The sequence below is a fragment of the Triturus cristatus genome, chromosome 1_1, assembly GCF_964204655.1.
Source record: "Triturus cristatus chromosome 1_1, aTriCri1.1, whole genome shotgun sequence".
Taxonomy (NCBI): Eukaryota; Metazoa; Chordata; class Amphibia; order Caudata; family Salamandridae; genus Triturus; species Triturus cristatus.
In genome coordinates, this window is record NC_140579.1 from 1,273,561,015 (window position 1) to 1,273,575,620 (window position 14,606).

Below are 14,606 nucleotides of genomic sequence, written 5' to 3' on the forward strand. Positions count from 1 at the left end.
ACGCCCCTAAATCTAGTATTTAGGGGCCCCCTGAACCTTCCTTCCCCAGATTCCAGATAGAAAATTACAAGAAGAGCAAGAAGAGCAAGAAGAACAAAGACCTGCCCTGCAGCTGCTAAAAAGAGAAGAAGACACCAACTGCTTAGGCCCCAGCCCTACCGGCCTGTCGACTCTCGAACCTGCACCAGCGCGGCATCTCTCGTGGCCAGCAACCTCACCAACCCCCGGAGGACCTGGCTACCTCTTGGCTCTAAGCCCCTGGGACTCCCATGAGTAGAGGCTCTACTCAAGAAACCTATTTTTAACTCCTGGCAGCAGCCCGGAACCGCGGACCCAACACACTCTGCACCAGCCAAGCCTGGCCAGTGCCGGAGTGGACAAAGACCCTGAGGACGACCCCACGGCGACTGTGACCCCGAGTCCGGCACCCAAGGACCCCCCTCGACATCCCGGAGGAAGCCTGCAGCCTCAGAACCAAGTGCCACCCCAACCGCGATCAACCAGAGGGTAAGATTCCCGACGTCAAAAGGCACCCCTGCACCCGGCGCCCTGCGGCCCCCTGTGCCCAATCCCGGGGTACCCACCTAACCTACAACTACCCAACTTACCTCTCGAAGTGGTGGTGGCACCTGAAACATCCTCGTCCCCGAGCCTGCAGCCTTTTTCCAAACCGGAACATTCCCATTGATTTCCATTGAGCGCCCGAAGGCTCAAAAGCACCCTGCACCCAGCCGCCCGAGTGGCCCTGGCAGTGCCCTCTCTACACTAACCTACTTCCCCACTTGCCCTGAGTAAGTGACCAGGAGCCCAGCTCCCACAGCCTCGTGGCTTGCCAGACAGCAGCCACCAACCAAGGCCCCCCTATCCCTCATAGGATAACATTGGGCCTAACTCTCTCTGCACCCGGCCGTCCTGAAACCGCTGAGGGTGAACCAACTGTACCTACCTAACACTGGGGGACCCCTGAGTCCATGCCCGGAATTTCAACTCTGCCAGTCGAGTACTTACCCTTAAACCGCTAACTTCATTTTCCTCATAGGGTAACATTGACTGGCTTTTTCTTCAAAAATCTTCTAAGTGTGAACTTTTCAAAACTGCAAAAATTCACCAAAAATCAGCCAAGTGACAAAAACGAATTTACTCACCTGCTCCTAGGTGAGCTCCCAGTGCTGGATCTTGGTGCCCAGCCCTGGCCCTGAAAAGTGTTCACAACTATACTTACCTTTAACTCATTTTTTTCCCATAGGAAACCATTGTCTGCTTTTCTGTGAAATTTCTTTTAAGTGTCTATTTTTGCAAATTTGAAATATTCTTTTAAAATCGTACCATTTCTGCAAACGAAATTACTTACCTGCTTTTGATAAGGACCCCAGTCCTGGGTCTAGGTACCCAGTCCTGGATTACTAAAGTAACGATAAAGTACTCTACCTGCAATTTGAATTTCTTGCCATAGAGATCCATTGAATGTTTTCTTTGAAATATTTTCTAAGTGCTAACTTTTGAAATAGCTAAATATTATTTAAAAATCATTACAGTTATTAAGTCGACTTTCATCACTTGATTCTGAATACTGACCCAAGGCTGGTTCTAGGAGCCAGACCTGGAATTCCAAAAGTAATCTGAAAAGTAATTTATTACAAATAACCTGAATTTACCATTGAGCTCAATGCATTATGTTTAGGAAATAGGATTGTTTATTGCAACCAACTGTGACTGTTTACACAAATTTATTGCTTAAGACAAAAGTATTTATATCCAACCTCTCATGCTGAGAAAGTATATTTTTACCCCCTTTGTGGTTCTAAAAATAAAACAAGCATATATTTTATATATATATACACCATTGGCCTAGAGTTCAGTTATTGAGTGTGTGAAACCATTTGCTGACTGAGTGTGTACAATAAATGCTTTACACTGTCCTCTGGTACTGCCTTACTGCTCGACCAAGCTACCACTTTTGAGAGTAAGGTCATACCTAACTTTGACCTCTATCAGCCTCTGGGGGACTGTGGACTCTGTACACCCTGTACCTATTAGGGAACAGTATATACAGAGCCACTTTCTCACAGTGACTTGACTGCCTCCCACCAGGGTCTGTTATCCAGAATCCCTTGCAAACCTAAAAAATTGTCAAGAAAAACACATTTTCCCCACATTTCTGTGGTGGAAAGTTCCGGAATCTGCGTGGATCCACAAATTTCCACCCACCCTGCGTTCCCCAAAGTCTTACGAGAAAAACGGTACCTCACTTGTGTGGGTCAGCCTAGTGCCCGCGACAGGAAACGGCGCAAAACGCAACGTGGTCAGACCTCAATTTCGCAGTGAAAAATGACCCTTTTTTGGCAAAATGTCTAGCTGTAGTTTTTGAACCCTAGCTCTGCGGGCACCTTGGGAAACCTAGCAAACCTATACATTTTTGAAAACTAGACACCCGTGTGCTTCCAGGGAGGCATGCCTTGCGTGGATCCCTCAACGTTTCCTTACCCAGAATCCCCTGCAAACCTCAATTTTAGCTGCAAAAAATCAAATTTTTCACACATTTTTGTGTGGGAAAGTTGTGGCATCACCGGGCTCACTCAAATTTCCCACCACCCAGCGTCCCCCCGGGTCTCCCGGTAAAAACGGTGCCTCACTTGTGTGGGAGGCCCAAGTACCCGCGACAGGCAAGGGCCCAAAACGCAGTGAGGCGACATCAAAATTGCCTACCTCAAAACGACCTGGTTTTGCAAGGGGGGTCACCTGGGTTTTTGGCCCGGTGCTCGGCGGCCACCTAGGGGAACCTACCAAACGCACACATTTCTGAAAACTAGACACCCGGGGGATTCCAGGGAGGTATGGCTTGCGTGGATCCCCCAACGTTTCCTTACCCAGAATGCCCTGCAAACCTCAAATTTAGCTGAAAAAATCACCTTTTTCAAACATTTTTCGTGTGGGAAAGTTGAGGCATCACCGGGCTGACACAAAATTTCCTACCACCCAGCGTTCCCCCGGGTCTCCCGATAAAAACGGTGCCTCACTCGTGTGGGAGGCCCAAGTACCCGCGACAGGCAAGGCCCCAAAACGTAGTGAGGCGCACTACGTTTAGGACCCTTGCCTGTTGAGGCGCACTACGTTTTGGGCCCTTGCCTGTCGCGGGTACTTGGGCCTCCCACACGAGTGAGGCACCGTTTTTACAATTCCCTGGTGTCTAGTGGTCTTTTTGCCCCCCACCCGGGGGGCAGATTGGGGGCCAATGCCCCATCTTCCCCACAGGGGGGGCAGAAAGGCTGTAATGGTGGCGGGTGGGTGGGGGCATTGGCGTGCCCGTTGTGGGCAGCCCCCACCCTAAAAAAAAAAAAGTAAAAACGAATCCCGGGTAGTTAGTGGGCTTTCTGCCCCCCCCCCCCCCCCCCCGAAGTGGCAGATTAGGGGCCAATGCCCCATCTGCCCCCCGGGGGGGGGGGGCAGAAAGACTGTAGTAATTGGGGGGCGGGGTGGGGGCATGCGCCTGCCCGTTGTGGGCAGCCCCCACCCCTATTTTTATGGATAAAAAAATTCCCTAGGGTCTAGTGGGCTTTTTGCCCCCCCGGGGGGGGCACATTGGGGGCTAATGCCCCCATCTGCCCCCCAGGGAGGGCAAAAAGACTAAATTGCGCCAAATTTACATGAGAGAACCAAAGGCCCTTGCCCAAGGGGCCGCTCCCCCCTCCCTGGTGTCTAGTGGGTGGATCCCTGCTTGGGTATCGCCCTCCTGTGGCGATCCCGAAGCAGGGATCCACTGGGGAGGGGTACCGTTGGAAAGGGGAGATTCTCCCCTTTCCAACGATACCTCTTCCTTCTTTCTACATGCTCAGGGGGCTGAGATAGCCCCCTGAGCACGTACAAAGTGAAACTGAAATGAGCCTCTTGGCTCATTTCAGTTTCACTTTCACTGTAATGACGTGCGCGCCGATCGTCATTACAGTGAAAGGGGGGCGGGGGACCTCGGGAGCTGGGGAAGCTCTTCCCCAGCTCCCGAGGCTATTTTGGCAGAAAGGGAATCCTCTGGTGCCCGCACCAGAGGGATTCCCTAGGGTATGCCTCATGACGAGCTGGACTCGTCATGGGCACAGCGCGACTGTGCTCCATGACGAGTCCAGCTCGTCATGGGCTTACAAGGGGTTAAGCCACGTTTCTGTTATAAAAAATAAATCAAATTGTTCATCAGAAAGATCGTAAATTTCCTGGGCATGTTTGATCAATGAACGAGCATTGATCAATGCAGCCTGAATGGTGAGTCCTCTAGCGGTGCTAGGTGTTCGGGAACCTGGTAGTGCAAAATTAACCCCTTTAGTACAAAGACTAAAATCGCAATTCTCGCAGGTCAGATGAGAATTATCTTCAATTGCCCACCCGCCGACACACTTACCACCTTTGTGGCGGAGTGCACACAGCTCAGCACGGCTATAAGAAAGACAAGGGCCATGCACATCGCAGAAAAACGGGCAGCATGGCTGCACAGGCCACTTCTGGGACGCGGACAGGTGCAGACGGGCTTGCCTTAGGTGCGTCAGCGCAGCGCGCCTATTTGTCAGCATTCCCCAGAAACAACTAGAGCGCTGCCTGCCTAAGATGGCGGCCTCTAGTTTTTACCCCAGGCCCACGCGGAAGAGCAGAAGAAGACTGGTTCCTCTAAAGTGGCAAGTGCTCGGAACAAATCAAATTCAGCCGCCTGCTATTTTCAATTCGGTTTTCGTTTTTAAAAAATACAGGATCAAAAGTCAATTTTTAAGTTCAGTTTTTTACATGTAGTTAAAAACAAATATTTTAAAAATGCTCAAGATGAGGTTAACAACCTACACAAATGCTAAAATCAAGAACCGCTATAGTTAAATGAGCGTTTAGACACGGTACACTCTCCCGTTCCAAACAGCTCCTAATGGCACTGGCGTCCGCGCAGCGCGCCTTTTTGTCAGCATTCCCCAGGAACAAATAGAGCGCTGCCTGCCCCTAAGATGGTGGCCTCTGTTGTCTACCTTAAACATTGTGTCCCCCTCATTTAGCCTACCTTAGGGGTGGTACGAGCCTGGGGGGCACACTGTAGGAAGATGCCTCTTTATATGATATATCAAAATTAGATGTATCTTGTTAAGAGTCTAGGGGTTCCTTTATGAGTGGACAGAGGCTTGCTATGGCAGTCCCAAGGTGCTCTATTAGGGGTTAGTGTGATTGAGCGGCCTTAGGCTTAACACAGAGGAGTGCAAGACATCTGAAAATATACACAGTGGTCAATAAATGAGACACGATTCAGAAAGGAGATCCACACCAATTTATAAAAATAGCAAGTATCTTTATGTGTGTTTAGGCATCAGAAGAAAATCATTCAGGTAAGTGCGTTTTTAAATGGTAATATTTTCAGTTCAAAAAGTTGACAGTGCTGTTTCTGAGTTCTGCAATGTTAATCTATGGGAGGAAAATCCTATGCGGTTTAATCATATGCAACAAATCAGTGTCGGGTGCCCAATGTTATCCAATGGAGAATGGTTGTGATAGAAAGAGACTACAGGAGAGGGGACTGTGGGACCAGTCCGGTAAAACCAAGTGACGTCGGTTCTTGCAATTTTGGGAGATATGGGGACACCTTTGGTCCTCTTCTTCTCTTCATCCAGGTGCAGAGGGTCTTTGTGGTGTTGGGTTTCTCTGTCAAGATCACTCGCAGAGAGGGGGGGCCTGCCAACAGAGGCTGTAGGCAACGTCTGGGAGTTCACAAGGGGTCATTCCACAGTGGACTCTGTACTTTGAGGTCTTGAGGAGCACACTGACACCTTTGGCCCACTTCGGCACAGGCTAGAGGAAGGGGGTGGATCTTGGCTGCGCTGGGTTTCTGCGTGGCCGGAGTCTGCTTTGTCTTTCTTTGGCTGTCTGCAGGATGCAGGGGACAGTTGTGCTGTCCCTCAGGAGGTCTTGGTTCCTGGGCAAAGGCTGGCAGGTCTCCTGGGCTCTCTGGGCTCAGCAGCTGCAGGACAAGTTGACTTATGGTGCAATAGGCGAAGTCAGCAGGCAAGCTGGCAGGGTTGGCGCCGTGTCAGTTGCTGGGTCTTCTATTCCTGCTGTGACTCTTCTCCTCAGTCTTCTTTCTTCAGGTAGGCAGGATCTGATTCTCTGGTACTAGAGACTCCCCTAAATACTGAATTTCGGGGAGTTAGGTCAGTGTAGAATAGTAGCCAATGGGCTACTGACCTTTGGGATCACTACACCCCATATATGACCACTTCCTGTCGTAAGTGAGCATAACCTTGTTCCAGAATTCCTAAGTATGACAAGATGGCGTCTTCTGAAAAATCATGTCCATCTCAGTTTAGCCTACCTGACTAGTTTATTTTCCCACCTGTCCATGTGCCAATGGGGGCTTTGGACAAGGGGGGAAGCTTCCTGTTGTGTGAGGGGGAGGGTAAATTCTCATTTCAAAGGCAGCAGCTGTTTGAAGTTTGCCGGACTAGGAATAATAATCAGCAAGTGATCCTGTGGGAGGGGCTGTTACACCCTCATCCCGGACAGGCTTTTGTTCTGGGCCTCTTGAGAGCAGAAGATCTCACCCTAGGAGGTCAGAACTGCGTCTCGGGTGGCAGGCTGGCAGACACCGGTCTGGGAGCACACCAGACTGTTAGGTTTTCAGGGGGCACCTCTTAGGTGTTCTCTGGGTGCGTGTATTGATAGACTCATCACTGGAATCAGTGTAGGTTTATCAATTCGAGATGTTTGATACCAAACATCCCTATGTTCAGTCAAGTCAACATGTAGCTGGGGAAATCTTCACAAGTGTGCAGCACATGTTCTTAAATGGCTTACCTTGTCTTTTGTACTGGCCGTAATAGGACTGACCAACACGGACATATCTGCTCATGTAGGTATGCCCTCACATGTGATCAGCACCCTGCTTTACGGTTGTCAGGCCTGCTGTAGGGGTGACTTACAAATATTACATGCCGTGTTAGGGGACATAGCACACAGGGATGTGGATCATGTCGTGTTTTCACTTTTGTCTGCTCCGACGCGCAGCCTGCAATAGCAGCTGTGCATGTGCTTGGTGAGGGGCCCCTGAGGGTGGCACAATTTGTGCTTCTGCCGTTAGGGACCCTCTTCAGTACCTCAGGCCCTAGGTACCAGGGGTACCATTTACTAGCGACTTACAGAGGGGTCTAAAGGTTTTGTCAATTGGCGGAACAATTGTACAGTTTTGGGAAAGAGCTCTGGCACTGGAGACCTGGTTATCAATAATCCATTGCGCTTCCAGTCGAAATCACATCAGTTACCAGGCAAAAAGTGGTGGTGACAATGTCAACAAGCATTGGCATAGCAAATAGGTCTCGCCTTTGGGACCTTATAAATGTTTAGCCAGTTTAGTTTCGACTAGAATTTATTTTTGCATATTTCATGTAGCGCAAACTCGACCCGAAGGTATTACAGTGCTTTAAATGAGCACCAGTTACTTTACACAAAGTCACATATATACAGGATTGGCGCAAGTAAGTGATTTGCCCAGGATCACAGGATGTTGAGCCGACGCCGAGACTGGAACCTCGTTCCCCAGGTCCAAAGTACCAGCTCTGACCGTTATGCCACATCCTCTCATTTCCAACAGCAAAGAGTGCCTGAGACGTGCCTTTTTCACAACACATGACTGCCCCATCGTCTGCCGAAAGCGCCTTGATTCGGCCAGCACGCTAGCGGTTTTGAATCCATTCCATGGCCATACGGTTTAATGTGACAGTGCGTTAACCCACTGAGTTATCGCTCTCTTTTAGCTGGTCGGGGGCAAGTTGGTCTTGAAATGAGTTTTTTCCACACACATATGCACATGGGGAAACCTGATCACGTGGTTACAAGGAGTGCCAGGACAGACAGACCAGACCTACGAGCGGGTCAGCACGAAGCCTCTAAGTGGTAGACGAATTCAGCTCTGCTTTATACAGAGGGTTGCGCTGGCGAGATCTAGTCGAAGTGCTCAACACGCACAAGGCACCCACGCCTCTTATCTTTCCATTATGTAGGAATTGTGAGTGAATGAAGACAATGCAGAGAACAAATACCTTCGGGTCGAGTTTGCGATATATGTGTGCAAAAAAACTGAGGCAAACCTTGAATTACACGTACTATTTGCAGCCAAAGCAGACTTCCAGCGCCTTGTTAATTAGTGTTCGTGTTAGAGAGTGTTGTAGAGCTCTTTACCGCCATTTGAGGCTTCTTGGCGCTACTAGAGAACAACTTGCAAACTGCAAAAGCAGATAGACGGATCACCCGAACAGGAAAGTTGTAAATCTTTTATCAAAGTCAGTTACCTTCTGCTTCTATAGTGCAACCCCTAATTTATTTTCATCAACAGCAAAAGGCACACTACTATTAGAACGAAAAAAACAAATGTTTTGTGAATTCTGCTAAAAGTGAAAGGCAGAGGAGAGGTCACACAACAGAAAGAGTAGAGTTAGCACATATTTTCCCTTGCTGCAGAAGTCTCCGGGCCGCGTGTTTACAGAAGCATGCTGCAGAGTGTGAGAAACGTGCGCGCCTCGGCCGGTAGCTCTCAGCCCGGGACTGGGCGCGAGCCGCGGGGGTCAACAGCGTCACTCGGCATGAACTCTGCGTGAACCTGAGATTAGACGGGGGCTTCACTGACGAGCAGTTTGTTGTTAGCTGCCTTTTCAACAGCCCTTTCAGTCTGAGTAAATATTGATCGCTTTCAATCTGATTGCCCCCGAGGAGACCAGCCAAACACCTCAATGGGCCGAAAGGGTGAAGTTTGAAGGTGAACAGACACAGTAAGCACTCAGTGAGCACAGGAGACGAAAGTGTAGCAAAAAGTTGAAGCCTGTCTATGAAAGCACAACTTTTTAAAGGAGGCAGGCAGCCGGTGAAATGCATAACTACTCAATATCTAAGTAGCCAGTCCTGCATTGTCACTAAAATAAAATTCCAGAATTAAACAAGCGCTGAAACACAAGTGCCGCGGGCGCGAAAGAACATATGGCGCCTGTGCCGCTCGGTAAACAAGTGGGAGGGGTGGGGGGAGTGCGGCCGAGAGCACACACAGTGTTTCCCTTGCGGAAGCGAGTAGGGGCGCCATCTGTTTGAAAGTTAATTACAAACAGATGTCGCCAAAGCTCGCTCCTGCAAGGGAATCGGCAAATGTGCACACTTTGCCATTGAAAGTAATGCAAAGCGTGCCCGTTTTTGGGCGAAAAAGCAAAACGATTTCAAGATGTCTCGTAGGCGAGACCTAAAAAGGGCTACTTTACTACAGTATCGATCACATGTTGATATCACTGTGTAGAGGCGGGCTAGGGTGTTCATTAGGCCAGTCAGTGAAGTTCAGTGGGACTGGGCTGTCTCCTCAGTGCAAGGCTACTCCAAATCAACACCACAGTTTATTTACCCATATCTTAGCCACATACATTTGTCTCCTGTACTTCGTAATCCCCACTCTGGGACTCCTCCAGTCCATGTAGGCACTGCTTCCCTTTCCTTGAAACATGAAACACTAGGTGGCCAGACATACCAAACTACAAATAGACATTTCTCTGTTCAAAGCACAGCTCAATTATGGTTGCCTTCAGTTGGGCAGCAAAATATACTAGCTTGAATTGGCACCGCTTGAGAAATACTGTCTGCCCAAAATGGGAGTATCAGTTGATCAAAAAAATACTAGAATCAGCTGTTACACAAGCACCAAGTATGTTTATATTTGCTTATTTTAAATGGCCTTCTAATTTAAATGAACGTTCATTGGACAGATTGATTAAGTATCCTTAATTGTCTTCCTACCCACACAAACCAATCTGAAAAATCTACAGGAGTCGGTGAACCACAGGGCAGGTGCCCAAGTGAACATGGAAGAGGGTTTTAGAATGAGTGCGACAGACTGAGCATTTCTCTTGCTAGTGCTTGCTCTAGTGAGTGCAGTTAATATTCAAATGTTACAGTACAAGAGAGTCTATGGCTGAGTGGACATCAAAAGTGAGCATACAGAGGAATGTGCAGAAACCAGCATGAAACAGGGTCTGTGCTCAACCAAGGAAAACGGTGCATGTCCACATGAGCATGCAAGATGACCAGCAAAATGATAGGTTTTCTGCATAAGTGACCATGCAAAAGTCTTAAGCGAGCTATAACCTGGCCATTCAGGAGGGTCACTCAGAGTGAACCTGCAAGACAGTATATGGACATGTGACAAGGGTTTGCTCCTTACTATGTCGACATTGAGACCTTTTTGAAGGTGTTTGCTAATAAATACCAGTGCAAAATAGATGTGTCATTGGCTTCTCCAAGAAAATCTGTGCAAGGGTATGTGCACTGGGAGCATGCACTGCAGGCATGTACAAAACCTCTACTCAATATACATGAAAGAAAGCTGATGCATATGTGCAAGACATGCGATATAGGTTGATGAGAGAACACTACACCGCCATGTGCAACATCATCTACTTCTGTATGAATATAAAAGACTTGTGTAACTTAATGTATACTGATTATGCCTATGCTGCATCTACTGTTTGTGTGAAAAGAGGGACACTTAACCTGCTGCTACCTTGCACTGTGTGAGAGCAACGCAGGTGTTGCTTATAACTGGGCTGCGTCTATATATTGCCTTCATGAGGTATCCTTAATTTGTTTATTCCTGTGTGTATGAGGAAAGATTGCACTGCTTCTGACTGTTTTACCTTTCTGTGGCTTGCACTTCTGCTGTCTGCCGTGTACTTGCTCTGCGAGGATAAGGGTTGAAGTCTATTGGTAATCGTAATTTTTTCTCAGAGAAATAGTGTACAATTCTCCTAGTCTTACTTGCTGCTGTTCCTGTTTTGTCTCCCTCACTATTAGGCAAATGAAGACATCACTCAAATAGTAGAGATTCTGCCTTCAGGGTCTGATAAGTGGTCATGGTTAACCAGGCGCTTAGTGGAGTTCACCTCTGCTGGCAGTGTTCTCCTCTTTGTCACGAAAAAGGCAAATGCAGACGAGTTGGCCACTAACCTGAAGCTGGAAGATCATCCACTTGGCCTTCTGCATGGAGACATGGACCAGAGTGAAAGGAACAAAGTTATTTCTGATTTCAAGAAAAAAAGCATTCCTCTTTTAGTGGCAACTGATGTAGCAGGTAAAGTATACATCAAATAACCTAATACTTGCATCTACTGCACTTCTGTTGCTTTGTTTTATTCTAGATTTCTGATGGCTACATCTGCCTGTAGATTCCTCACCTTATGAATATCCCCTGCGCCAGCATTCCACTGACATTTTTTCCCTAGCTCTCCACACCTACGAGGTCGTCACAATGCCATGGCCCTGCACGTGGCTCCACGTGACGTCACTGGAACCATAAGAGGGCCACGTCGGCGAGATATCAGTTCCCTTTTTTCCGCGCTGTAGACGCTAACAGTTTTTTCTAGGACTCTCCATACTTTTGTCTGGATACATTGTATTTTGTATTGTATCTCTCTCTGTTTTGGCATGATGGCCCGAGGAAGTCGGGCTTTAAGCCCTGTAAGGAATGCGGGGGACACATGTCGATTACTGACCCGCATGAAGACTGTCTTTGGTGCTTGTCGAGTGCTGTTCTTCTTGCAGGAAGATGAATCCGAAGGCTCTGAAGGAGCGGGAGGCCAAGTTGTATATGGCTAAGGCAAGAAAAGAGGAAAGGGGTTGAAAAAGATCGAAGTCAAGATCTTTGACGTCGCATGGCTCCAAGAGAAAGCATAAAAAAAAGAAGAGGCATGTATCTCAGCGCCGATCATCGAAGGCTGTGGCTTCGAGGTAGTCTTCTCCAGTCCAGCGATGTCGAGTAAAGGACTGTTCGAGGCATATGAGCTGCAGATTTACACACTTTTGCATAGATCGCCATCTGGTGTTGGGCCCGGATGTTTGCAGTTTGTTTTTCCTCTTGGAAAGTCTTTGGAAGTCACGAGGTCGGTGACTCCTCCCTTGGTTCGTATTGCGCATGGGCTCCATCCTCAGATTGTTTTTTTCTGCCATCGGGCTCGGATGTAATACCTCGCGCTCCGGTTCCGAACATTCCAGTTCGACGATCGAAGCGGAATCCTCGCTCTTAGCGGTATTGTTCAGATCCTGATCTCCTCCATCACCTTCTTCTTCAGCACACCTTCGATTCCAGTCATCAACGGCGGCCTTCGGGCCTATCCAGGCTCTGGTCTCAGCTGATGGAAAGAACTCCATTCAAGAAGTGCCCTCGATGTGGGTCCAAATTCCCCCACACCGATCTTCAGGAGGTGTGCAACCTCTGCCTCTCCCCTGAACACGAGGCTCAAGACTGTCCCGCCTGCAAGTCTTTTAGATCCAAAAAGACTATTCGAGATCGAAGGGCCAGACGGAAAATGGCGCACTCCTTGACTTCCGTTCCAGTCGACATATTCGGGGACGACGTCTAAGCTCCGGGACAGCAGCACACCGAAGAGGACCTTGTCAGTGCTTCCGAAGCCAACGACTCGGATGTGGAGGACATCACCCCAGCACAGAGGGTCGTGAGTAAAATACCCCCTCCCACAACCGCGCCCACACCCAAAAAGGCTTTGGTCACGCCTTTGCCTACGGGCCTAGGCAAGACCAAAGACACTGCTTCGAACACCCCACCTTCGGGCCCGGTGAAGAAGCCAACTAAGCCTTCCGGCGGCTAAAGCTCGAGCCAGCCTGCCAGCGGTGCCGAAAAACACCCTTCAGTACCGAAGAAGAAATCTGCCTCTACCTCGACACCGAGCTCTGCACCAAAGCCCTCGGTGTCCAAACCCAGCCTCTCAGTGCCGACTAAACATCATAAGGCCCTCGGCACCGACACTCCCGCGCCGAAGCCGGTCTCGGCACCGAACAAAAAAGCGGAGGTTCCAAAAAAGCACGGCACAGACAAGCCTAAAAAGCCATCTGCCCCGAAAACGTCGGCGCCCAGTGTCGCAAGAACTTTTTACACCGGATCCTTTGCAAAAGACACTCACCAAGGATCCAAAAACTGGACTTTGGCACTGTCTTCTAAAAAGAGACATTTGGACAAACCAGCTCCACCTCCACCTCCAAAGAGGAAGGACTGTGCTACCTCCCCTTTCAGAGTGCCTTCCCCACCTCCTCCACCCTCTCCACCTCCGCCCCTCCACCTTCTCCACCCCTACCTCATCGCTCTCCGACCCCGTCTCCAGACCATGATGATCAGGGGGACCCATACTACGACCCAGCAGATGTGCCACAAGACCCCACCCCTACAGGATCCCCAGACCCCTGGGATGATTATAATAATCCAGACATTCCAGATGTCCCACAAGATGACATCTATCCATCCAGGCCATCTCCACCAGAAGACTCACTAGGTTTTCACCACCTACTTCAGAGGGCGGCATATTATCACGGGGTAGAGCTACACACTGACCCAGTAGAGGAAGATTTCCTCCTAGACACCTTTGATACTGCACATAGGTCTACTGCTATACTACCTATGCTCAAAGGGGTAATAAAACATGCGCCAGAGGTTTTTAAAGACCCAGTCAGGGCTAGGGTCCTAAACCCACGCATAGAGAAAAAGTATAAAGCTGCCCCCACAGATCCTGCCTTCATCAAAGGGCCAGCGCCACTGGATTCCCTAGTGGTATCCACTGCAAGAAAGAGATCAAATTCCCAGGCGAAGCAACACCGCCTGACAAGGAATCAAAGCTCCTGGACGCGTCAGGAAAACGCACTGCGTCACAGGCAGCCAATATATGGCGTATCGCCAACACTCGAGCGCTATTGGCCAGATACGACGGAGCGCATTATGATGAGCTAGAAATCATCATGCACAATCTCCCAGAAAAATATAAAAATAGGGCTAATGAATTAATTCAAGAGGGTAAGACCATTACTAATACCTCTATACGCTGTGCCTTAGATGCAGCAGACACAGCCTCCAGGGCCAATAACACCAGTGTCCGACTCTGTCGACACGCTTGGCTGAGAGTTTCAGGCTTTAAACCAGAGGTACAAGCCTCCATATTAAACCATCCATTCGATCAAGAACATTTATTCGGTCCAAAGATAGATGAGGCCCTCGAGAAGATGAAGAAAGACACAGATACGGCGAAATCTATGGCAGCCCTACAGTCACACCCTCCTAGGCGCTCCTCTCGCCGCTCTTCCTTTCGGGGCACTGGCAGAGGCTACTCCTCAGATAGCGCGTCCACATCCTACAAATCCCCTCCTCAGTCCACCTTCACAAAAGGTTATCAAAGAGGCGGCTAGTGCGGCAATAACAATAAAGGCAGAGGCAAAACAAATACCGCCCGCTCTGCCACACCGCCTACCCAATGACTCTCCCCTGCTCCCCCCAGACCATCCTACTCCGGTCGGGGGCAGACTACAAAATTTCCTTCACGTCTGGGAGTCCCATCACGTCAGACAAGTGGGTGACCCAAATTATTCGCTCAGGGTACTGCCTAGAACTCACATCTACCCCCCCCCCCCCCCCTCACATTCCACCCAGGCAACGTCCAACGTCCAATGTCACAGGAACATTCCACGTTACTAAAACAGGAGGTAGTCTCCCTCCTACAAAAACACGCAATAGAACAGGTCCCCGACGAGCAGCAAAATGTAGGGGTCTACTCCCTATATTTTCTGATACC

At 49.1% G+C, this 14,606-nt stretch overlaps 1 protein-coding gene across 2 annotated transcripts in view; it reads left to right on the forward strand.

Annotated features, from left to right (window-relative positions):
* Positions 1–14,606, forward strand: part of LOC146871945 (ATP-dependent RNA helicase DDX42-like) — an 865,800-nt gene that overhangs the window by 675,919 nt on the left and 175,275 nt on the right. For both annotated transcript variants that reach the window (XM_085652377.1, XM_085652387.1), the window contains one exon: positions 10,831–11,107. In XM_085652377.1, coding sequence (XP_085508503.1) covers positions 10,831–11,107 — 277 coding nt within the window. The remainder of the gene's footprint in view (positions 1–10,830; positions 11,108–14,606) is intronic.